Source organism: Coenobita brevimanus, chromosome 103 (genome assembly GCF_032717465.1).
Source record: "Coenobita brevimanus isolate Jiangsu-jjx chromosome 103, ASM3271746v2, whole genome shotgun sequence".
NCBI lineage: Eukaryota > Metazoa > Arthropoda > Malacostraca > Decapoda > Coenobitidae > Coenobita > Coenobita brevimanus.
In genome coordinates, this window is record NC_137056.1 from 42,792,077 (window position 1) to 42,816,618 (window position 24,542).

The 24,542-nt window shown below is 40.3% G+C and overlaps 1 protein-coding gene across 1 annotated transcript in view; it reads left to right on the forward strand.

The window, feature by feature from the left end:
* The window catches only part of CASK (peripheral plasma membrane protein CASK), a 652,453-nt gene that overhangs the window by 560,775 nt on the left and 67,136 nt on the right, over positions 1–24,542 (forward strand). The window contains exon 3 of the mRNA XM_080284923.1: positions 5,694–5,895. Within this exon, the coding sequence (XP_080141049.1) occupies positions 5,694–5,895 (202 nt within the window). The remainder of the gene's footprint in view (positions 1–5,693; positions 5,896–24,542) is intronic.

Sequence of the window (24,542 nt, forward strand, 5' to 3'; positions counted from 1 at the left end):
TGGGGCTACAGTACAGCTACTACTACAACTCTGACAGCAAAAATTTTCCTTACAAAAAAAAAAAAAAAAATCGTCTTGTGGCAGCCTGAGTAAAAAATAATTGAGTCCATAGAAGTGAAAGGGTTAATATATTTTCTCACTGGCTGGGTAAGGAAAAAAATGATGTATATAGTTAAACATAACAGTGCCTTTTTTTTCCTTTTTATATAAATCCTGTCCGTCTAATGTCTCTCTCGTTGTCTCTAATTGTATTTCACTCTATCTACCTCATTATATCTTCCTGTCTTTCTCTTTTTATCTATTTATGCGTTTGTTTTCTCTCTTTAATTGGGCCTTTCCGCTGTAGTTCTCCTTCTCATCATTTTCTTTTCCTTCTTTTCTGTCCTGCATATTATTCATGTGTCGTTCCGCCTAATTTGTGTTTAAATTTCCCCCCCTTTCCTACCCGTTTCTAAAAAAAAAAAAAATGGTAAAAAATTTGGTAATGTATTTCTAGTTTTTTTTTTTCCATGGGTACATTTGTTAACCCGAGCAGGCCGAGGACGTATTTTGTTATGATCTTACTAATTTCAGACGATTTGATTTTAGGGGATTTAGGAGGATTAAAGATCGCTTTAATCGTCTTAGATTCCATTAAGATTGGGGATTTTTTTTTTTTAAATTTAGAGGACGTTAGGATTGGCTTTAAAACTGGCCCTTTCACTACTTAAAGGCCCTTATCCTTGTCGGGTTAGGAAGCTCCCTAACATCTTTTCCGTGGCGATTTATTCTTGGATATGGGTGGGTAATCTCTCCTTGTGCGTGCGTTATTTATGCTGATTATGGCGATGTTTGAATGATTGATATAACACAGAATAGGACGGTAGGTTATAGTAAGCAAAATAAATCGCTTTGGAAAATGTGTTCGGGAGATTCGTTAACCGACGAAAATAGGGTTCAAGGTTTCCTCTAAGCTCAAATAAGAGTGTCTGGAAATAGCAAGAATAAAAATTGCGTCCTCGTGCTGAAGGTGTGACATTATTAAACCCACTAGTCCGAGAATGCCCCCCCCCCCCTTTTTTTTTTTCTTGCTTCTGGCGATTTTTTTCAGATTTGGGTAAGCGTTTCGAAATGAAGGGATTGATTATGCTTGGAGGGACTTCTTAACCTAATAAATCCCTTTCATACGAGGAGCCTTTTCCCAAGCAGAAGGAAATCGTCTGTTAGCAGCAAGAATACACACAAATAAAATTAAAAGTCAGCCGGATTTAGCGGAACTGACTCCTTTAATTTGATATTGTTTTGTTCCTGCTAGTAAAGGACGATTTTCTTCAGCATAGAGAGGGCCCTGGTAGTGGAGGGATTGAAGGCTTTATCAACTCCTCCTGTTCGAAAGAAAGCCTCTCCAGACCCCCATGAATATCGTCTGAAGGTAGCAAGAATAAGATAAGAAATGGGCATCCGGATTCAGTGGAGTTGATAATGATAATAACAATAATAATAATAATAATAATAATAATAATAATAATAATAATAATAATAGCTGTGTTGTCTTTATCCAGCGAGTGACCTTAATATTAATTCTCTGCCACACTAAAGCCTTGCTATAAAGTAGATAATCCATAACCCCCCTCCCTCCCTACCTTACCCTCCATTATCCTTATTCTCCCTACTTTTCCCCCTCCCTTCTCTCCCGTCATCCTCCTTTTCTACCTCCCTTCTCTCCATCCTCACTTCCCCTCCCCCACGTCCTGTTCTCTCCCATTTCCTTTTCTCCGTTATCCTTGCGTCAGATTCGTCTTTCCTTCCTTTCTCACCTTCCCTCCCTCCTCGCCCTCCCTGCTTACCTTCCCTCCTCTTTCCTTCTCCCCTTCCTTGCGTCACATCATATCCTCCTTCCCCCTACCTTCACGTATCTCCTCCCCTGCCACCTCTTTCACTCCTCACCCCTCACCTTCCCTTCTCTTATCTCTATCCTTTATCTCTTTCTCTCTTTCTTTACCTCGTGTCTCCTACCCTCCACCCACTACTCTCCTTATATCTTCGATCTCTTCCTTCTTTCGTCTCGCCTTCTCTCCTCTTCCATTCTTTCCCCCCACCTCCACTTCTCACTTTTTCTCCCTCTAGTCCTTCGCTTCTCTCACCTTATCCTCCGCCGTCATCTCTCTCACCTTTCCTCTCTCCTTTCACGTCTACTTTCCTCTCACTTACTTACTGTCATTTTTACCTTCTCCATTACTGATAGCCTTTTACTTCTGTTTATTTACGTTTTCCACCTCTCATCATTTTTTTCCCTCCTCCTCCTCCTCCTCCTCCCCATCACATAAATCTCCGTTTTTTCTTACTTCCTTTTCATTGAGTCTCCTTCCTCTCATTTATTTCTTATCGATCAGTTCACCTCATTCGTTGCCCTTCATTACCACCCTAACCTAATCTTTATTGCCTAATTGAGCCATTCATCCTCTCTCTCTCTCTCTCTCTCTCTCTCTCTCTCTCTCTCTCTCCCTCCCTCCCTCACATTTTTCCCACCATCACAGTCTTTCTTGTCTTTATCTTTTCTTTCATCTTGGTACATTGTTTTTTCCCTCTTCCTTCCCCTCCTTTCGTTCTCTCTTTCCCTTCTCCTTTCCATCTCTTTCTCATATCCCCATCCATCTCTTTCCCATTTCCTCTTCCATCCCTCTCCCATCTCCTCTTCCGTCCCTCTTTCGTTTCCCTTCCCTTCTCCATTTCCACACCTTCTCCCTCCTAATCCTTCTCCTTAATAAGTAATAATCCCTCCTTCATCGCTAATCCCACCCTCTCACTATCACCTCCTCCCACTTCCTGTCTCCACGCTCCTTGCATTTATCGCCCACGAATACACCAATTTAACCTAACCCTGCCTCGCCCAGCCTAACAGAATCGAACCTAACCTAACCTAACCTAACCTAGCCTAGCCTTACATAACCTAACGTAACCTGACCTAACCTAATATTACCTAACCAAATCTAACCTAACTAACCTAACCTAACCTAACCTAACCTAACCCATCCTAACTCCCATTCAAACCTAACCATACCTAACCCAAAATAACACAAACATCCTGTCTCCATCATCCCTGCACACACGAATTCGCTAATTCGACCCTGTCACTAATCCTCCCCTACCACCTTATAAATCCCCCCTTCCCTCCACCCGACGACCCCAGCATCCAAGCACACGGAAATTCATTTGTTGACTATCTTCCCCAAAATTCCCGCCTCTTTCGAGTGTTGTTTTTACATTGCCTGCCACCTCTCTTTCTCAGTCTCTCTCACTCTCCAGTTCCGCCGTTGATTTTACATAGCCATTTACTCGATTTTGTTTCCATTCTTTCCCAGTTAATCGTTCATTTTCATACCTCACCTGGTGTGTGTTCATTTCCAGTCTCCTAGAACCATCTCATCGCCTTCCGTTCCGATATTAACCCTTTCCCATCGATGACGTCTTTATTATTGTGTTCGTGTTATCTCGTTCATATTAGATGTTAGTTCAGACTGGAAGGGTTAGATACAACTTTCTTTAAACCTTTATCTACTAAATTAACTTCTCCAAACTCAATAGTATCGTGTGGCAGCAGCGAAAATCACTTATAAAAAGACGTCATCGCATTGAAGAGGTTATCATATCATCAATAATTCCTGCTTTAATATTTCCCTCTCCCCTTCCCTCTAGTATCCAAAGTCACTCCTAGGTCACTGTTGCTATTATCCCATTGACAGGATTAAAATTAAGATCTTTTAAGCGTAATTACCAGTCATTAGATAAAAGTAAACCATGATAGTTTCAGGTAGAGAGCCCCTTCACTGTGATGTTAAGAGTTTAGTTTATTTTTGCTACTACCAGGCGATCGTATTTACATGATCATTTTTTTTTTTCCAAGTAGTTAACTATATCCCCATTATCTCCTTTAGTGCAAGACCTCCACACTAGGTTTTATATCGTCTGGTAGTACTAATAATGTATCATAGTGAGGTGGTTAATTCCCAGAGACCCTTACCCAGACGTATCTTTCCAGTAAACCTGACCTGAACTTAATATCCCATATCTTGACCCACTGGCCTCACATAGAAATCCTTAATTGCCTCTTCACATCACCCTAACTTTTCATCTTCTTCCATAAAACCCTAACCTTATCATTTTTTTCTACTGATGAAGCTGATAACACTCGCTCGCCATTCATAAAAAATAATTTTGGTCCGTTTTAGCTGTATGTTAAATTCAGGAATCCAAATAAACCATTTCTTTCCCCACCCATCCCATCACCCAGCCCATCTAGCTTTCCCTTTGACCCTCAGGCCCTTTGCATCCTTTCATGCCACTCCCACACCTCTTCGTATGTAAAGTTTGCCTTGAACCTTTTCCTCCTCATCTCCCTATAAATTAGTACGGTAAATAAAAACTTCATACCCCATCCAACCTGTGCACCTAACCACCTTCCGAATTTCAGCACAGCTATATCCCAGTCAACACTTCAGCCATACTCAAACCTCAGTCTAAAATCCTACCAAAGCCTACAGTGCTCACTTGTTTAATTATTACTCAGTATATATATTCTCAGTCATAGTGAAAACCCTGTATGGAAGCCATCTCTAATTAAATACAACAAACCTCGCTCTTCGTCAGTTCTTACTTGCATTCCCCAGCCATATTCAATCATAACCCCACATCCAACCTTATCCATTCTGTTTCCCTCCTTACACCTTATTCTGCAGTTCTTAGCCATAATCTAACAATAAAACTCACACTGCATCTATCCCAACACTGCATCTATCCCAACTACCACAATCAGCTCTGTTCATCCCCAGCCCACAACCATCTCCACCATTCTTCCCCACACCACCACCAAGCCCACTCTACCTTTGTTGCTAGTACTGCTCTTATAGTAATCATATTATCTTACTCAGCTCCACCTTGCTCCCTCCTCCTAATTCCGACAATGATTTAACTACAATCCCTTTTTCTCAGCTTCACCCTTCCTCTCCCTAATTCCAGTCTGAATGTAATCACAGTCTTTCGTCAACCCCATCCATTCTCCCTAATTCACTTCAGCTTTAACCACAGTCCCTCGTTTTAACTTCCACTCCGACTCTTCCCCTACTTCATTCTTCATCTAGCCATGGTAATTACAGTCCCACCCCTTTTTCCGTGTGCGTATCCCTCACCTACACTAACCTTACATCGACCCCTGGCTCTTTTTCAACAAACTTGGTCTTACTGGTACCCTTTCCCCATTCTTTAATAATTTTCCAGGCTACACAAAAACCAGTCTTAGTGTCTAATGAACTAGCCCCTCTCCTGCCCTCCATGCTTCATCTTCATCCAACCTAACCTGAACCCCTTACCTTACCTAACTTTGCCTGACTTCTTCCCCTTCCTAACCTTACCTAACCTAACCCCTATCCGTCCTGGATCTAACCTATCCAGACCTAACCTAACTAACTCTTACCCTGTCCTGGTCTAACCTTACCTAACTCTACCCATGTCCTACCCCTTCCACCCCCCTCTAATTCTACTCATTTCCATATTAACTATAACAGTCTCACATCCCATCCAACCTCTCTTTTCCTTCCATAACCCAGCCTGACCTAACCTTCGCCTCTGCCCCTCCTACCCAGCCCCTACCTTGTCCCGCCCCCCCCTGGCCATGCCGCCCCCCGTAGCGCACTAACCCCCTGCGTGTATCTCGTCCCGCTACCCCAGGCGCTGCTACAGGCTCACGATGTGGTGGCGCACGAAGTGTACGGAGACGAGGCCATAAGAGTCACCCCGCCGCCCCTCCTCCCTTACCTCAACGGCGGGGACGAGGTCGATCCAGCCAACGGCGACGTCGACATGGAGAACATCACCAGGGTCCGGCTCGTCCAGTTCCAGAAGAATTCCGATGAGCCAATGGTAAGGTTGTTCGAACTACGAAGTTAGGGTTCGAGAGAGTGTCATCATAGCTAAGTTTCAAGTTCTAAAAGTGTGATCAGGATTAAAAATTATCATCACATCACCAGGGTTCTACTTGTCCAGTTCCAGAATTCCAATGAGCCAGTGGTAAGGTTATTTAGACTGGGGACTTATTCGGATTGGGAAGTGTAGGAATGGGGGTGAAAATGGTTGAGAATTATCCAGGTAAAATTTTATAGGTGGGATCAGACCTGGAAAATGTCGTCGGAGTCCAACTAGTCGACTCAGAAGAATTCCAGTGAGCCAATGGTAAGGATATCCGTACAAGAATTATTAGGGGTTCGAGAGAGAATAATTATACTTACGTGCAGGTTCTAGAGGTCTGATGACCACAAACCATTATCACTTCACCAGGATCAGACTCATCCAGTTTCAGAAGAATTCTTATGAGCCACGGGTAAGATTATCCTATACTGGGTTGAGACTGAGGGGGTGGGTTCCAAAAGTATTATCAGCATTGGGAAGCGTCATTACATCGTAAGAGACGTTCCTCAGGTTATAAAAGAATTCATATTAACCAGTGATAGGGTTATCCTGGACTGGATAGGGTGAGGATGAAAAGATGGAATATTCTAGAGGTGTGATGTGAACTGGAAAGTATCAGTTACCAGAGTTCAAAACAAGTCCAGGAAGAATACAGATGATCCACTTGTAAAAGTTATCCGGATTAGTTGGCTTGTTTAGGGGTCAAGAATGATAAACATGATGATAAACTGATAAGGGAAATACAACACTTTCACGTGAACCTAAGCAGTGGGTGAAAACTCACAACACCAATCAATCAAAATGACACCAGGATTCCTCTTGAAAAACCCTCCGCACTGGAGTTGGCTTAAATAAATGAGAATTTTCTGTGAACCGTGAGCTTAGCCAGATAGCAAAATGCAGCTAATGAGTCTCCAATAGTTGCGGGAAACTATTACAGGATGTTTTGTGGTCATGTGAGTTTCGGCGGAAAACTCAGTATACGTATGGCCGAGTTCCCTGCTTAAGAATGATGACTGTAGACATACCAGTCTTGTAGTTGCACGTTACTTGAGGCGGCACCCCATGATTCGAAAATATCCAGCCACCATCTACCCATCAACCTCAGTATTAAGGCAAGAAAACCATTAATTACACTTCCGTTGCTGGACCAGAATTCATTTAATGAGAATAAGGAACCTATTAGTTACGACTGGTTAAACTAAATGAAGAAAGTTATAGCCTACAAATGATGAAAGCGATAAATGTTTATTCAGTGTTTAGTTATAAGCAGTATATATATATATATATATATATATATATATATATATATATATATATATATATATTTATTCAGTGTTTAGTTATAAGCAGTTTATATATATATATATATATATATATATATATATATATATATATATATATATATATATATATATATATATATATATACTTTTGTGAGTATAGATATTTTTATGTAATAAGTTTCAACCCCGATGCTGAGGTAAGTTATTTTCATGTTGCTGAAGTTCAAGTAAGAGGCATCAACTTCGCTTTCACAATTTTCCTCTTTCTGAAGTCTTACTCTTTCGTTTCCTTCTCTACAAACATTTTTATATTTTCGCGGGAGTCTGCTGATTTAGTGAATTATCTGTAAATTTTTCTGATCCAGCTGAACTGCATTACTGCTCATATACGTTTTTTATCATTCTTTTCCATTTTTGGTTTTGCATCACGACCACGTACGCGTTTCTTATTTCTTGAAATCATTCATTAATTTGCTCCTTTTCCTGATTCTCTCTAATAGATTCCGTAGTTAAGCTTCTTTTGTGGGTTATGTTTTTTCCACCGTGTTTTCGGTCTCTGTTTCAGAGTCTTTTCATCAGTGGCTTCTTTTGCATAGGACGGTTTTCACTCCAGAGTTATGGTTTCAGTGGTAATTGATCGTTTAGTTAAGGTATAGAGGCACTTATATTTGTTAATTGTCTGTCAAATGGGTTGTTTTGTTGATACTTATGGAGCTTGGTGGTAACAGCGGATGTTTATTTTGTGATTTCTACTCTGTTAATTCAAGGTACGATGCACCAGTTTCAAACGTATGAATGGATAATTCTTGCGTTCCTCCTTACTGCTGTTTACATAGTATTTGTATGGTTACTGAGAGTGATTAATTGTTAGCACTGGAGTGAGACAAGGTTCAGCGGTGTTCTCATGTGAAAGAGAGATCAGAGGGAGAGTTGAAGAGATAGGAGTGAAGCTGATGATAAATGGTAAGGGATGGAATATTTCAGATGTGATGTATGCGGATGATGCCGTGCTGCTTGCATGCCAAGGTTGTGTGTGTGTGTGTGTGTGTGTGTGTGTGAGAGAGAGAGAGAGAGAGAGAGAGAGAGAGAGAGTTGTGGTTGGCCAAGATTATTGAATATGGTAATCGCGTGAATGGGAAAGTGAGGTATGAATGTTGAGGAAGCAAAAGGACTGAAGAAGGATAGTGACACTTGACTGATCTATGAATCCATATGCCCAAGTTAAAGTTTGCACCTCATTTTAATTTATTTATTTACGTATTTATTTTGCTTTAGTATGGCCGTTCTGTAAATACTTTCTACGTCAGACGCGTTGAGAAAGTGACAGTCCTTTGAGGCACAATTTTGGTGGTTGATTGCGGAAAGGAAGTATCCAGAGGTGATCTTTAATAGTAGGGTGTAATGACTGTCCATTTATTTATTTATTTATTAGTTTATTTAATGCGATTCTCTTATTTACATTTCTTCGACGAGTTTTTCTTCTTCATCTTACAATGTCTGTCGATCATTCTTATGGTCTCTCTCTTTGTCTCGTTTGCTGATTATATTTCTTTTGTTTTTAAGCGATTAATTTGGATGAAGGTTTTGTCGTCTTCTCAATGACTCCTTGTGGGTCTTTTACTTTCATTGGCTTCATTAATATCCATTTTTGTCACATTGTTGGTTATTATGCTGCCTTCTTTCACCCATTCACAGTCTCTCTCTCTCTCTCTCTCTCTCTCTCTCTCTCTCGCTCACACACACACACACACACACACACACACACACACACACACACACACACACACACACACACACACACACACACACACACACACACACACACACACACACACACACACACACACACACACACACACACACACACACACACACCATTTTCGCTAACTCTTTACAGCTCTTTTCCTCTCTCTTTTTCAACCCCTTCTCTCACTTCCCGCTTGACTTCCTGAGAACATCTTTTTCGAGAGTAATTTTTCGGGAACAAAGAAGTTGATCGATTTTTTTTTTTTTTTTTTTCGTCGCTGGGCTCTGGGTTTTTTTCCAGTTTCTTTTCATTTTTATTTATATCCTTCGGTAACCTTTTTGCTTTCTTTTCGTTTATTATTATTATATTCTTTATTTTTTGCCCTTTATAATACATCTTTTATTTTTCCTTTAATATGTCATCAGTTATTTTCATGTTTATATTTAACCCATAATTTTTTTCATTATATTCCAATTTTTCCATTTCTTAAGTAGTCTCCTATTTTCCTTTTCCTATTCCACCTTTCATTTTCCTCTTTCATATTTTATTTTTCATATTTCATCTCTTATCTTCTTCCATCTCCTATTTCCCTCTTCCATCTCCTATTTTCCTCTTCCGCCTCCTATTTTCCTCTTCCGCCTCCTATTTTCCTCTTCCGCCTCCTATTTTCCTCTTCCATCTTCCATCTTCCTCTTCCACCTCCATCCCTTCAGTTATTATACCTGTCTTAAGCCGTATTTATACTTACACAGATTTTTATTTCCTCCTGGCCTTCACGCTCCGGCAAGACGAAGATAATCCCTCCTCCTCCTCCTCCTCCTCCTCCTCCTCCTCCTCCTCCTCCTCCTCCTCCTCTTCTTCTTCTTTTTCTTTCTTTCATTCTTCTTCTTCTGTTGTTCCCTCTCTATTTTCATCGTACTTATTTTTGTTCCTCTTCCTTAGTATAATAATGTTATAGGTCATTTTATTTAGAATTCTCTCTCTCTCTCTCTCTCTCTCTCTCTCTCTCTCTCTCTCTCTCAACCGAAAACCCTTCACCATCCCGCATCCACTAACATACCCTTTTCCATAATTCTACGTCCTGTCACAAAAACATTGGACACAACACAGCCTTCGTTAATCTGTAAAAACGTTCCCGTCCATCATACAGTCAACTCTTTGCTAACTGGAAATCCGCTTAAACGCTCAGCCCGGTAAAACAACAAAGGTGCCTCATGGACTAGTAAATAATTATACACAAGGGTAAACGTTTGTGTATGGGGGTTGTTTTCAAGGCCAGTTTACGTAGAAACACACTCTCTCTCTCTCTCTCTCTCTCTCTCTCTCTCGTTTCTTATTAATTTTTCAAGAAATTTCACATTGAATTTATTATACCATTCTTCTTCTGCACATTAATTTCTTCCTTTACATTCTTTTCCCTCCATTCTTAGTAATAATGGAGGTTTGTTGATGTATAAGTTCCAGTGATTTTGGTCTTTGGTATTTTCAGCATTTAAGGCACCAGGTAAGTCATATATAATTTTCTCCTCAGTTTAGTGTGTGTTCAGCTGACGTGAGCGCCTGTACTAATTAAGCTTAAATTAATCAATAACCAAGTGCCATTAATCTGCAGGCAAGTAATCTTTAATAACGCAAGGCTTTTAGGATGATAAAGATTCTCAGTATTTTTAACTGTATACATTTTACCTTCGTCAAAATAGCGGTAAATCATTTGACGTTAAATACCTCTTAATTCAATCTTTTTTATTTTGTTTTCAGTTAGTATGAACATTGAAACACTTTATATATTTTGTAAGAAAGAAGATGGAAAGTTTTGTTATTTTTTGTAAGAATGAAGACCAACCTTTTTTTCTATATATTCAAAAATGAAGATGGAAAGTTATTTAGAAATTTGGAAGAATTAATTCAAACTAAATTTTATGTTCGTAAGCTTCAAAACTGGAATATTTATTGAGAAGCTTGTAAATAATAATCAAAATAATGGTCTTTCTTATATTTTTGTACACTAGAATATAAAAATCACTTATGTACATTTCAGTAGTAACATCTTCCTCCGCACACATTACGCTGGTGATGGTAAGTACAGAGTTTATCATGTATGGTTTTTGAGTGCATCTTATTCATTTTTCACCATGATCTTTGGCATTCATTTTTCAGTATAATTTTTTCCCCTCTGCTCATATTTACCTACGAAGTTCATTGCACCTGTTCATGTTCACACCTTGTTCATTATCCAGATTTACCTGTGTATGTGTTCGTTGTATGCAGAACATTCAGATCTGTATGCACTATCTTTCTGGGGAATAACAGTATATAGACGTATTAACATATTCACAGACACACACACACACACACACACACACGCACGCACACACACACACACACACACACACACACACACACACACACACACACACACACACACACACACACAGGGGGGGGGATTACCGACTGAGAGGAGGAGGAGGATTTTCTCATACAGGATTAGCTCAGTGTAATAGCCTTAGCTGAGTGGGTGGAGGGGAGGGGGAGGATATTCAGGTGATGAGTGCTAACTTTATCACATGAGTTCAGATTTATATTCTTTGTTTTATCATCAGTGTAAGAGTTATGTTGAATTAAGCCTTTCATCTTTTTTTTTTCTTCTTCGTCTTTCACTTTCATCATCGTCATCGTCACCATCATCATCGTCTTCGTCATTTTTTTTCCTTAGTTGATTAATTTTAAGTTCATGTTGCTTGTCTCTGCCTCTGTATGTGTCCGTTTCCTACACCTCTTGGTATGTTAATCCATTTGTTTTTATTTTTTGTCTATATGTACTGGGATCTTTGTCCAGTTATTTTTATGTACCTGTATTTACCTATTGTATTTGTTTTTATAGCTGTCATATTTTTTTCTTTAATTAGGTACTAATTTATATACCGTTCTGATCTGTCTGTCAATCTGTATATCTGTCTTCATCCATCTGTCGATCCATCTGTCGGTCTATCTATTTATATATATCTAGCAGTTAGTCAGCCAGCCGGTCACTATAACCAGTCACTATAACTAAATCACACCCAACACCCCAAATCCATAAACAGGCTTTCATGATTTACGACCATTGGCAAATTAAGCATCATCCCTATCAGTGAGCCGCCTAATTCGTTTAACCGGACATTATCACACTCAGTATTTTACACACACACACACACACACACACACACACACACACACACACACACACACACACACACACACACACACACACTTATTCTCTCTATATATATCGCCTAAAAGGAGCAAGAACAACGAGTAAAGTTTTTCCCTCGTTAAACACTCATTAACAAAGCCTTCGTTGGCCAGACTTTGCTGTGTTTAATATTCTCCCTAGCCGCTCACTCCCTCGTTTAATTCTCACCCCCTCTCAACACTCCATTTTTCCCACCTCTGTAATTACTCTCCCTTTAGATTCTTAAAAATACGAGGAGATATTAATCAAACTCCTCGCCCTCCCTCCATTCCTTGCCCCCCCCCTCCCTGTCCCTCCTTCCCTCCCTCTCTCCCTCTCTCTCAGCCTCTTGTTTCTCTCCCTATCCCAGTCCCTCTCTCCTGCTCTTTAGCGTCAAGTTCACATTTCTCATTTTATTTCCGATCATTTCCATCTCTATGTCTTTCTCTCTCCGGTTCCCTTTTATTTTCTCTCTTTCACTCTCCCCTTCCCAATCCCTCGCTCACTTTCTCTTCCTTGCTCTCTGTCTCTCCCTCGCTGGCCTTCCTCCTCATTATTCCTCTGTCTCTTGTATTTTCCTCCCCTCTCTGTCCCTGCCGTCATTTTCTCCCTTGCTACCTATTTCAGTCTCCCTCTCTACCTGGCTCTCATCTCCTCTGTCTCCCTCGCCTTCATCTACTTTCTCTCCCTGCCCCACACTGGTTGCATCCCTCTCATCCTAACTCGTTCTTACCCTCACTCACTCTCTCCTCTCACTCACTCACTCCTCTCTTTTCCCCACCCCTCCTCTCCTCTCCTCTCCTCTCCCCTCCCCTCCCCTCCTCTCCTATCCTTTCCCCTCCCCTCCCCTCCCCTCCCCTCCCCTCCCCTCCCCTTTATAATATACGGGCCCTGTTGATTAATCGCCATTTTTGATCACCTGTTTTTCACCCCAATTCATTAATACGTTATGAGGGAAACTGAGTGAATGATTGGAACGTTTTTTATATATTATTATTTTTATACTGACACAGACTTTATTGTATGTAAGCGTATTGTTAGCTTTATTGCTTATGCGTATGTAGTTTGTCATATTTTTGTAAGTTATTGGTTTATTAAGCTTCGCCATACAAGTGGCGAAGCTTCTTGTTTTCGTCAGTGTTATTTTTTTTCTTCTCACCTTTTTTTTCTTCGATCATGATGATATTACACATAAATGTACCCTAGGGTAACCCAAGTCTTTTTGCCAAATATAAACCACCTTGACCTATTTTTGAAGGTGATATACTCATGTTTATTCTAAAAATTGCATATTTGAAATTCTCAGAAACTATTTGAGATACAGCTGTTTGGTTGAAAACCCAATGATAAAAATTTTCACTGAATAATTTTTGGCTTAATATTGAGCCATTTAGCCTAGCGGAAAGTACAGAATTCAAATCTGCTCAGTTTTTTCTTTGCAACACGTTTTAGATAAAACCACAAAAGCTTTAAAGCTGTAACTCTCTAGATTTATAGCTGTGGTTCCTCATAGGATCTGAAAGGAATATGGTTACAGTGAAGCGTACAGCAAGCTAGTTATTGAGACAAACGTATAATGTACACATGCGTTCTTCGACACCTTTGTCTTCAGATCTTGTTGCTGTTACACAAGAAGTTACCTTGGGGTCTCCAGATCTTGTTTATATTACACATACCTTATGTACCATATGGCGAGCTTCCTATTTGTGGCTATACTATATGAATAGGTAACAAGTTTCACTTACATTAAAAACTATTTTCACTATATTTCACTTTTTATTGAATTATCTTCTTCTCTACTTTAACTTCTCGACGAGGATGTCTTTGTCAGTTTCCTCATCTCTAGATTGTTCTATTTAGATTAGGTTACTTCTCAAGCTGGTGGGGGTTATATCCCTCTACTGGTATTTCATTTATGTTGTTGATTTGCTGGTGTGGCCCCAGGCTTATCTGAAACGTGAACCTTAAGATTTCCTACTTCTGTCCACCATCCTCCTTTCGGGAGGTAGGGAGTTAGGCAAGTTGAGGGATGTTTGTATAGCCGGGCTGTGGAGCCACCGGGTTGCATCAGTGCCACCACATGAAGGCGTCTCTCTCCAGGCATCCCTCATGTTACGACTACCCTCCAGCTGGATGTAGGATATGATGGTGAATAGAAGCTATGACTCTTGAGTATACATTTCCCCTCACCCAAACTTCATACTTCAGCACACACACCTCACTTGAAACCCATCCAAATATTTTTTTCTTTCTTTTCTTTCGACTTTTTTTTTCACGCTCCCAATATTTCTCTCTGTTGCTCCTTTCTTCTCTCCCCTCCTGTGTTTGCCTTTTTCTGTTCTTTTTTCCCCCTCTCTCTCCTCCGTTTTGTTCGTTAACTCTTATTTTTTCCATCGCACATTCCTTTAGTTTTTCTTTTGATTTTTCTGCGTGATAACTTTTCTGTCTACCTCCAGACTTTCTTCTGCCATTCGTCAATTTTGGGGGGCTGTCCGTTTATATATATATATATATATATATATATCATATCCAGTATATATAAATAGATAGGTAGGTAGATAGATAGATAGATTGGTAGATAGGCAGATAGATAGATATAGTTACACATATGTATATATTCTCATTTCATCTACTCATTTTCTCCTCCTCATCTTTATTATTCCTTTTCGGTTTTTCCTACTACTATTTTCTCCACTCTCCATCTTCACCGTCTTCATTCCTTCTCTCCCCTTCCCTTATTTATTCATTTTCTTTTCATCCTTTTTTTTTCACATTCATTTACTCCTTCATTTTCCCCATTCTTTTTTCCCTCCCCTCCTTCCTGAGCTTCTTTTCCTCCTCCTTCTTATTCCCGCTTTCTTCCCCCTTCATTTTCTCCTCTCCCATCTTTTCCCTCCCCTCTCCTCCTCCGTTCCCTCTGACCGTCAACTCTGCTTCATTTTTTTTCTCTAGTTCTCCTTCTTCCTTTACTCTTCCTCCTTCATTCCTTCTCTCCCAGTTGTTCTTCATTCCATCTCTAACTTTACTTCATTCATTCCTAGTGTTCCCTCATTCACTTTCTTCCCTACAGTCCCTAACTTCCATCTGTCCCCAACTCTCCTTCGTTTCTTCGCTCCATCATATTCATTCCTTCTTTCTCCTTTCCTTCTCCATCCCTTCTCCTTTCCCCTGTGTACCATTCCTCTCCATTTATTTATTCTCCTTCATATATCCTCTATCCTTCATTCCTTCTCATCCCTTCCCTCTCCCCGTCTTCTCCTCCTCCTCCTGTCCCTTTCCCCTCCCCTCCCTCCCTCCCTCCCTCCCTCCCTCTACATACCCAGCTGTCTTAACTTCACAAGAATGGCTTTTACAGCTCTTAAAACTCGCCCTAATGTTGAATATATACCGGTATTTTACATTGTTGTACCTCTCTCTCTCTCTCTCTCTCTCTCATATTATCTCCCTACCTCCTCTTCCCTGCGACATTCCCCTCACTTTTTCTCTCCACCCCCTTTTTCTAGGCTATTTTCTCTCCCTCACATCCCTCCTCCTTCTCGTCCTCCATCCACCTTTTGCTCTTTCGTACTTTCCTTTTTCACCAAAACTCTCACCTTGGCCTCCTCCCCTCTCTCTCTCTCTCTCTCTCTCTCTCTCTCACCTTCCTTGCATTTATTTTCCATCCAAATATTTCTCACCCTTGATCCCTGAGCTTCGTCTCTTTCCATACTTTTGCTCGGCTCATCCTTTTATCTCCTCCCTTCACCCGCTCTCTCACCTCTCCTCTCAACGTATTCTTTCTCCTCTCTTCTCCACATAATTATTTTTCGTCTTGTTTATTTCTAGTCTTTTTCCTCCTCCCCTCTTGTTTTTTCCTCCGTCTTCCCATTTTCTTTATCTTGATCGTGCTATTCGTTTTTTATCCCCCTTCCCACACTTTTTCTTTCATGTTTCTTCTTCCTGTGTTTTACTTTATTTTTTCATTCTTGTTGCTTTTTCTTTAATGTGCCTCCTGGGTTTTGTTTTTCTTTTCTTTTTTTTTCACTGAGTGTTTAATATCTCATTATTTTCTCATTTCTCTCACAGCATTTTTTTTTTTCCCCTTCCCGTAAGTTTTAATTTCTCTGCCAATTTTCTTTTTCGTTATTATCCCTTCCTCCTTTTCTTTGTTCTTTTCTTCTGTTTTTTCTTAATCAGTTTGCATATTACGGGGCGTCAGTTCAGATTTTTGGTTGAGAATGAAATTATGCATCAATCTGCATGAAACTTTACTGGATAATAGCTATGATACCTACTTAAGCGTGTAGAAAGTTTCAGGACGATACATGAAAAAAAGGAAAAAATATTCAGTAAAATCATAATATATTTAACCTTTCACTGACTACTGCTCCTGAGTAAACATATAAGCATTTTAAAAATATCAGTGATTAAATTAATCTTTTACAAATAAAGCTCAGGGATTAGTTTTGCCAAATATAGCTGTTATCCAGTAAAATTTCAGGTAAATTGATGCATAATTTCATTTTCAACCCAAAAAATAAACTGTGGCCCCTTAAACTGCTTCGTTTCCTCCTTTTTCTATTTCTCCTTCTTTCCTTTGTTTCATACTTCCTCTTTCTCTTATGTTTCCCTGTTCATTCTTGTATCCTTTACCTGCTTTCCTCCTGCCATCGTTTTCTTCCTTTTGTTCTTCATTTTATCACTGCACTTTCGTTTTTGTTTTTTCAGCCATTCTTCCTCCTGCGTTCTTCATTGTCACTTCCCTTACTACTCTTCCATCAATTCACTTCCCTCCCTCCCTCCTTCTTCCCCCTCCTCTCCTCTCCTCCTTCCCCCTCTTCTCCTTCCTTCTTCCCCCTCTTCTCCTTCCTCACCCTCTCTCTTGGTAATTGGAGCACATTCAGGGAGCAAAACTCGGGTGTGTGTTCGCTGGAGGGGCTCCATTTGTCCCAGTGTAGCTTAAAAGTCGAGCAGAATGAGAGTCGCTAATGGCAGTGTGAAGGTGTACGGAGGAGGGGGAGGGATGGAGAGACGAGGAGGAGAAGCGTACGGATGAGGAGGGGAAGAGAGGACAGGAGATGGGAGGGAGGGATGAGGTTGAGAGGAGAGGAAGTGATGAAGATGGAAGAGGGAGGGGCGAGAAGAGAAGATACGAGAGCGGGAGAGGGAGTGGAGGGAGGGATAAGGAGAGGCAGGGATGAGGAGAGATTAGAGATGGATGAGGGATGAGCAGGAGAGGAGACGAAGGAATAAAGAGGAGAGGAGATGGAGGAATAAAGAGGAGAGGAGACGGAGGGATACGGAGGAGAGAAGAGGGTGAGGTGAGACTGAGAGTGGAGAAGAGGGACGAGGAGAGGAGAGGAAGGGAGATAGGTATTAGGTGAAGAGGAAAGGGAGGAAAGGTATGTCGTTGAGAGGAGAGGTAGTGGAAGGGTAAGGATGGGTGGCTAGGGAGCTAGGGGGAGAGAGTAAAGAGAAGAATTAAGGAGAAGATGGGACTTGAAGGGTGCACAGAGGAGAAGACAGGGAAGGACGAGAGAAAAAAAGGGTGTAGGAATGGAGGAAAGGGTGGAGAGAGAGTCTTGTTGGGAGAGAAGGAGGGGGTGGAGGGGAAAAAAACTTGTTAGAAGAAAAGAAAGAGGAGGCTAAAGGAGAAGAGGGGGACTGAGAGTTGCTAATGGTAATGTCAGGAGTGTACGGAGAACGAAGGGGAGAGAGAGAGAGAGAGAGAGAGGCAGTGGCGCTCAGAAAAAGGCACTCAGTATGAAACATGATTTGAAGTGTCCAAAACGCAATGATGGGTCCACTTGGGTCCATTGTCGTTGGGTCTACAGCAAATACTCGTTTTGGTCGCCACTGCAGTACTGGTGTTGAGTAGGTCTGTTGTATAATGTAATGGACTGTAAAGGAAAATGGTGACATGGAGGCAATTCGTTTGTGGCCACCCCATGCGCGAATATGGCATCGGACGATAATAGATAAATAGATCGATAGATACAGATAGATACAGATTAAGGAAAGTGGAGGCTGGTCGCAGAATTATGTTGCGATGTGGTAGTCTTTGAAGGTGAAGAAATACGTAGCTCTGAATGGGTCGTTGAATGATTGCTTGAAAATACTGTCCGCAGAATGGAAATCATATCCTTTACTACCAAACGAAAAGAAAATGCAATAAGCGTTTTTCGTTGTTATAAATGTGTTTGAATGCTGTTCGTTTCATTTTGTAATTGATAAGGAAAGTACTTATGAACTTTTTATTATTTCTGATTTTTATTTCATGGATACAGTACATAAAAGTCAAGCGGAATACATAGCAGCATTGACCAGTAATTCAGGTTTTATGAGCATGTAGAGAATTTTATGGAATTGTACAAGTAAAAGGAGTTTATGGCTGAATACGACCCCCCCGCCCCTGTTTTTTGAGAGAGAGAGAGAGAGAGAGAGAGAGTGCTGGAGTGGGATGGAAAGCTGTAAACACTGGAGTGATGTACAGGGTAGGTTTGAAGGGGGCGGTGAAGCAGTGTATGAGAGAGAGAGAGAGAGAGAGAGAGAGAGAGAGAGAGAGAGCGTGGTGGCCAAATAATAAAACTTTAATGTTGATTGTAACCCCTTCAGTGTGAGAGGTGAGATGCAGGAGAGAGGCGCCTTCACGTGATGACACCGATATAACTGAGTAACTTCCCTGCTCGGTTATGCGAACGCAGCACCTCTTCCATAGCGATTTAGTTTGCACATTACACCATAACTTTCTCTTGTCATTTTCAAGTCTACAACGGTGAAACAGCCAGAATAAATCGCAGAGGAATAGGTGCACCGAAATCTCAGAGGCGGAAATGCAGTCCTTATAGTCTACTAAAGTTCGATCAGGCGCCTTAACTCTGGGCAATAGACCTATTGTTCGGTGTGATGCTCAGTAGTAAGAGTGGAGGGTGAGCACTGACTGGCAAACGAGTGTACATTAGAGAAATTACTAAGATTTTACACACACACACACACACACACACACACACACACACACACACACACACACACACACACACACACACACACACACACACACACACACCAGACGTCCGTTCTAATTCCACCTCAGGTTTAGCGAGGGGTTATTTTCCTTTCCAATTTCTCACTTTTATTACTCCCACTACACACACAAGTTTTCCTCCTTCCTTTGTCCTTTTATTTCCTCAGTTCCTCCCTCCTTTCCTTCTTTCCTTCCTTCCTTCCATCCATCCATCCATCCATCCTTCCTTCCTTCCTTCCATCCTTCCATCCTTCCTTCCATCCTTCCTTCCATCCTTCCTTCCTTTTTTTTCTCTTTCTTTCCTCCCGTCCGTTTCTCTAATAGTAACGTGTGCTTTATTAGGGGTGACTTAAATCTTCGTGTGTGTGTGTGTGTGTGTGTGTGTGACTGTGTGCGTGTGCATGTGCGTGTGCCTGTGCCTGTGCCTGTGCGTGCGTTTTCCTTCCCTTCTTCCTCCATTCTTCTCCTCCCTCTCCTGCCAAAACGTTACGAGTCTAAGGAAGAACATTTTCTCCTCCTCCTCCCATCGTTCATTTTTACCCCTCCCTTCAGGCCCTTCCTCTTCTATGCATCATCTCTTTTCTTGATATATATTTTTCCATTTTCCATTTCCTTCACATCTGTTATTTAATCTTAATGTGTTAGTCTTTCTCGATGGCATATATAGAATCTTTATAAATACAAATTCATACACAAACGTAGACTCTCTCTCTCTCTCTCTCTCTCTCTCTCTCTCTCTCTCTCAGATACGTAGTGGTCCGTAAATAGCACTCCATTAGTAACTCATTTGCCTGTATCATGTGGCGGCTCAGTCTGCTGGTGTGGGTGGGGCAGTGGGAGCAAGAAATTATTAACCGAAGCAGGACATTGATAACACTTTATTATTCCGACTTACAGATTTCGATACATATATATAAATAGATAGATAGATATACAAGCTCTTTGACTCCAGTGTTATTACTTTCATGATTATTCCTTCCGATATTGGGTTGTGAGTTGGCTGGGTAGAGGAAAGGGATACGGAGAAAGAGGTGGATAGCTAAGGGTATGATAGTAATGGAAGGTGCAGTGTTGTGGGGTGAGGGTTCCATGCTGAGTAGGGACAAGCGCGTATACGTAATTATGTCGGTCACCACTTACAGCATGTGGTGTAAGGCTGTAGATAGACAAACGGACAGACAGACAAATAGGTAGGTACAGAACTTCAAATACAAGCACAAGAACCACAATAATAACAAACAACAACAGCGAATCACAAACAACTTCTCGAGGGCTTAACTTCAGTCCGAAATTTCGTATATGGAAACTTTGGTGACTTTTTTGAAAAATGTAAAGATCTGTCAGAGTTGTGCGGGGGATTTTGAAAAGAATTTTTTTTCCTCTTTAAAAAATGTGTAGGGATAGTGGATTTTAGTGTTTTTTTTTTTTTTTCAAAGCCAGAATGGAGTTTTTCGTTATTTATTTATTTTTTATGGAGGTGGACGTGGATGTAGCTTTCATTTTTCCGGGTAAAAATAGTAGCAGCTTTATTATTATTATTATTATTATTATTTATTTAGCAATTTTTTGTTTTTTTCTCAATAAACTTCTTGATTTCAACTTCTGTCAGTGCTTTTTATTTTATTTAAATATTTTTTTGACATAGCCTGTAAATTTGGCCTTTCGTACATTTTCTACAGATTTATTTATCGAATTTCCGGGGAAACTCGGAGGGGAAAACATGAGGTAGACACTGTTTCAAAATTTAGGATGGAGGTGGTGAGGAGGAATGGAGAGAGAGAGAGAGAGAGAGAGAGAGAGAGAGAGAGAGAGAGTCGAGGGTCATGATATATATGTGTTATGTAGCCTACAGTAGAGGAATGTTAAATACCATACGTATATTTCATCCACCCCGTCGCCAGAAAAAAAAAAAAAGGAAGTTGTCTTGGTGTATAGATAGATAGGTAGATAGATAGATGACACGTAGAAACAAATAGATAGGCAAATGAATAGATAGATGAATATAGATAGTAAATACATGAGATAAACTGCTAGATAGACAGGCCTTGTAGATAGATATACTGATGTTTTACTTACATTCAAACAAACAACCACTCACCGTGTTTACAAATACACCACTCACTGAAAGGTGAGGTTTGAAGTGGACCTTTTAATAGAATATCCGGATTCCTGTACATTATTTTTTTATTTACTCTCACGATTTATTTTTTCAGGGGCATAATTTTTTTCCCTCCGTGGCTGTTAACCTTGGCCAAACTGTTCCTGTTGGTTTAGTAAATATGGCTGCGCTCTGGCTATGTATATCTTCTTTCACTGGTCGTAAAATTAATACGCGCACCACTAGGCTAACTTTATAAACGTACACATACATAAATTCACACTAACAGTAACAGGGTGAGTGTTATGCCTATCAACAACACGTGGGCCTTGAAGACAGATTTTAATAAGCTATCTTGCTCACCAAAATGGTATTCAAACACCTGTGTACTTATCGAGTGCGTTCAGTCTAAAAATGACATTGTTACAGTAATAGTATGCTTAACAGTCGTTGCCTGCTAAGCAAAATGTGATTCCTCCTCCTGCTCCTCCTCCTCCTCATTAATTTTCCTCTTCTCTCCCCATCAACCAGAAGCAACAGGCAGTTAAACTCCGGTCAAAATAAATTCTTAATGAGGCATGGGTAATGTTGGATTGGCGCCCTCCATTCTCTCTCCGTTTTCTGTATTTTTTATTTCTTCCTTCTCTCTCCCATTCTCTCTGTCTTGTATTTCCTTTTGTATTTCTCCAGTATCTCCCCATTTTCTTTATCTCATATTTTCTCTTACTTGTATTTCTCCCTTCTCTCTCCCATTCTCTTTCTCATGCATTTGCTTTTACTCCTTCATTTTCTCTCTCTCCATATTTACATTGACCTCGCCTTTCTTGTTCCTTAAGATTTAATATACATAACCTATATAATTTTAATATGGACATAGTTTGCATCAGTAATATTCAAGAAGATTCTGAGATGTAATGTACAAAGTAGATCGCCAAGCAAGAGGTGTTACGTAATCTAGAAATCCGCTTTCAATAGGACTCGTATAACTGACACTCTTGCAGTAAAGGGATTTCAGTCATCCTCTCCGCCTTCCCTAACTTATGCGTTAACTCCAATTTCATATCAGTTGAGTTGGAAATCAGTTCACTCTAACTCTCCTATCCCATTACCTCTCTCTCTCTCTCTCTGCCCGTCTGTCAGTAGTCTGTTTATCTTCTCTGTCTGTCTGTCTATCTGTCAGTCTATATATCTGTGTCTGTACATATGTCTTCGCATCTTTTTTCTTTTCATTCCTCTCGCTCCTCTCCTCTTCTCTCCTCTCCTGTCCTGTCCTCTCCTCTCCCCTGCAGGCCAGGCACAAATTAAAACCCTGCCCAATGAGATTCCTTCCACGTCTGCGTCTACACAAAGAAACACCTCGCCTCACCCTGCCTCTTTTTTCACACATTTTCTCACCTCTTTCCTCGTGATTCAACTTAGTTCCTCTTTTTCTCATTTTCTTACCCCCCCACCTCCTCGTGGTTCATTTTTTTCCTCACATTTTCTCACTCTCGTCGTGATTCATCTCAGTTCCCCTTTTTTTTCACACATTTTCTTACCTCCCACCTCGTCATTCATCTTATTTCCTCTTTTCCTCTCATATTTTTTCACTTTCCTCTATTCTTTTCCTCTTTTCTCGGACATTTTCCCACCTCTCAACTTGATTTATCTTCTTAATTCCCCTTGTCTCACATTTTCTCATCTCGTTAGTTGCGTCATCTTATTTCTTCTTTCTCTCACACAATTTTCTCGACTCTTTCTTGATTCACCTTCATAGTTCCTCTTTCTCGCACAATTCTCGATTCACCTTAATTCCTCTTTCTCATTTTCTCACCTTTCTGCTCTTGATTCATCTTAATTCCTCTTTTCTCACTGTCTCGCCTGTCTCCTCTTAACTTGATTTATATTCATTTTTATATTAATTCCTTTTTTTCTCACATATCCATACCTCTTAGTTCCTCTTCTCTTTTAATTCTAAATTCCCCTTTTCACACAGTTTCCCACCTCTCTCCTCAACTCCTTTTCTTTTCACTCCTCCCTTTTCACACTTCGACTTCCCTCCTTTTAATTTATAATAATTCCGTTTTTCTCCTCTCAATTTCGTTTGTTTTATTCCTTAAATGATGCTTAAAAGGGGCGTCCTCTGGCGGTGGCACAAATTTAACCACTCAGCACCCTTGCGCGATTATACAAACATCCCTCAGCTCCCTGCCAGTCCCCCGTAAAGGATGATGGTGCACTGCAGCAAGAGGAAAGCTTCAGACTGAATTTCGCTGAGTTCACGTTCAGATGGGCCTTGGGTTACGACAGCTATCACTTAATTACTCTGCTCTCGCCTTCGCTTTCCACAACACTAATCTTGCTTCTCTTATAAAGCCTCTTCTCATATTTCTCCTCTTCTCATATTTCTCCTCTTAATACATCTTTACTCTCACATATTTTCGTGCACCACTCCACTTGCATTTTCTTTTGTTATTTAATTCTTACCTCGCTCCTCCCTATTTTTTCTAAACTCCTCTTCTCACATATCTTAACTCTTCTCTTACCTCTCTCAGTTCCTCTTTTCTCATCTCTTAACTACTTGGTGTCTCTAGTTTTATTCAGCTTAGACGTTTAGAACCAGAGACATTGATTATATCCTTAATTTTACCCTTCACAGTAAAGTATCTTCCCAAAGCCGAATGAAATCGTAAGAAGGTAACAGGAAAAAATCAAAAATCACGTCACCGGGTGGATTGGGTTGATAACGTGCAACCTGAGGACTTATTTTTTTATTATTGATATTGCCAGACGATTTTCTTCAGCTGAGAAAAACAGCCTAGTGGTGAAGGGGTGAATAGAGGCTGTCTAACCATTCCAGTTCAAAAAGCCTTTCTTATTTTTTTCTTTATACAACCAAGCGATTTTAGCTTAGATGAACAGCCTATTTATCAAGGGTTTAATATTTTTATCTATCTGTATCTATGTCTGTCTGTCTGTCTATCAATCTATCTGTTTATCTGTTTATCAGTCTCTCTATCTACCTATCTGTCAGTTCAAAAAAAATCTCCCCTTAGCAGAATGAAATAGTTTGAGGAAACAGGAATAGTATATATCAAGGAAGTGCCCAGGGTTCATCATAATCTACACCATAACACTATTTCATTCTTTTTTCGTCCTCGAGTCCATTCTTTCCTTTTTTTTCTTTTTTTATTTCTTACGTCCTCATATCTCACCCAGTCTCTTATCTCATTTACTTTTTTTTTTTTTTCACACTACTTTACGTCCTAATTGTGTGT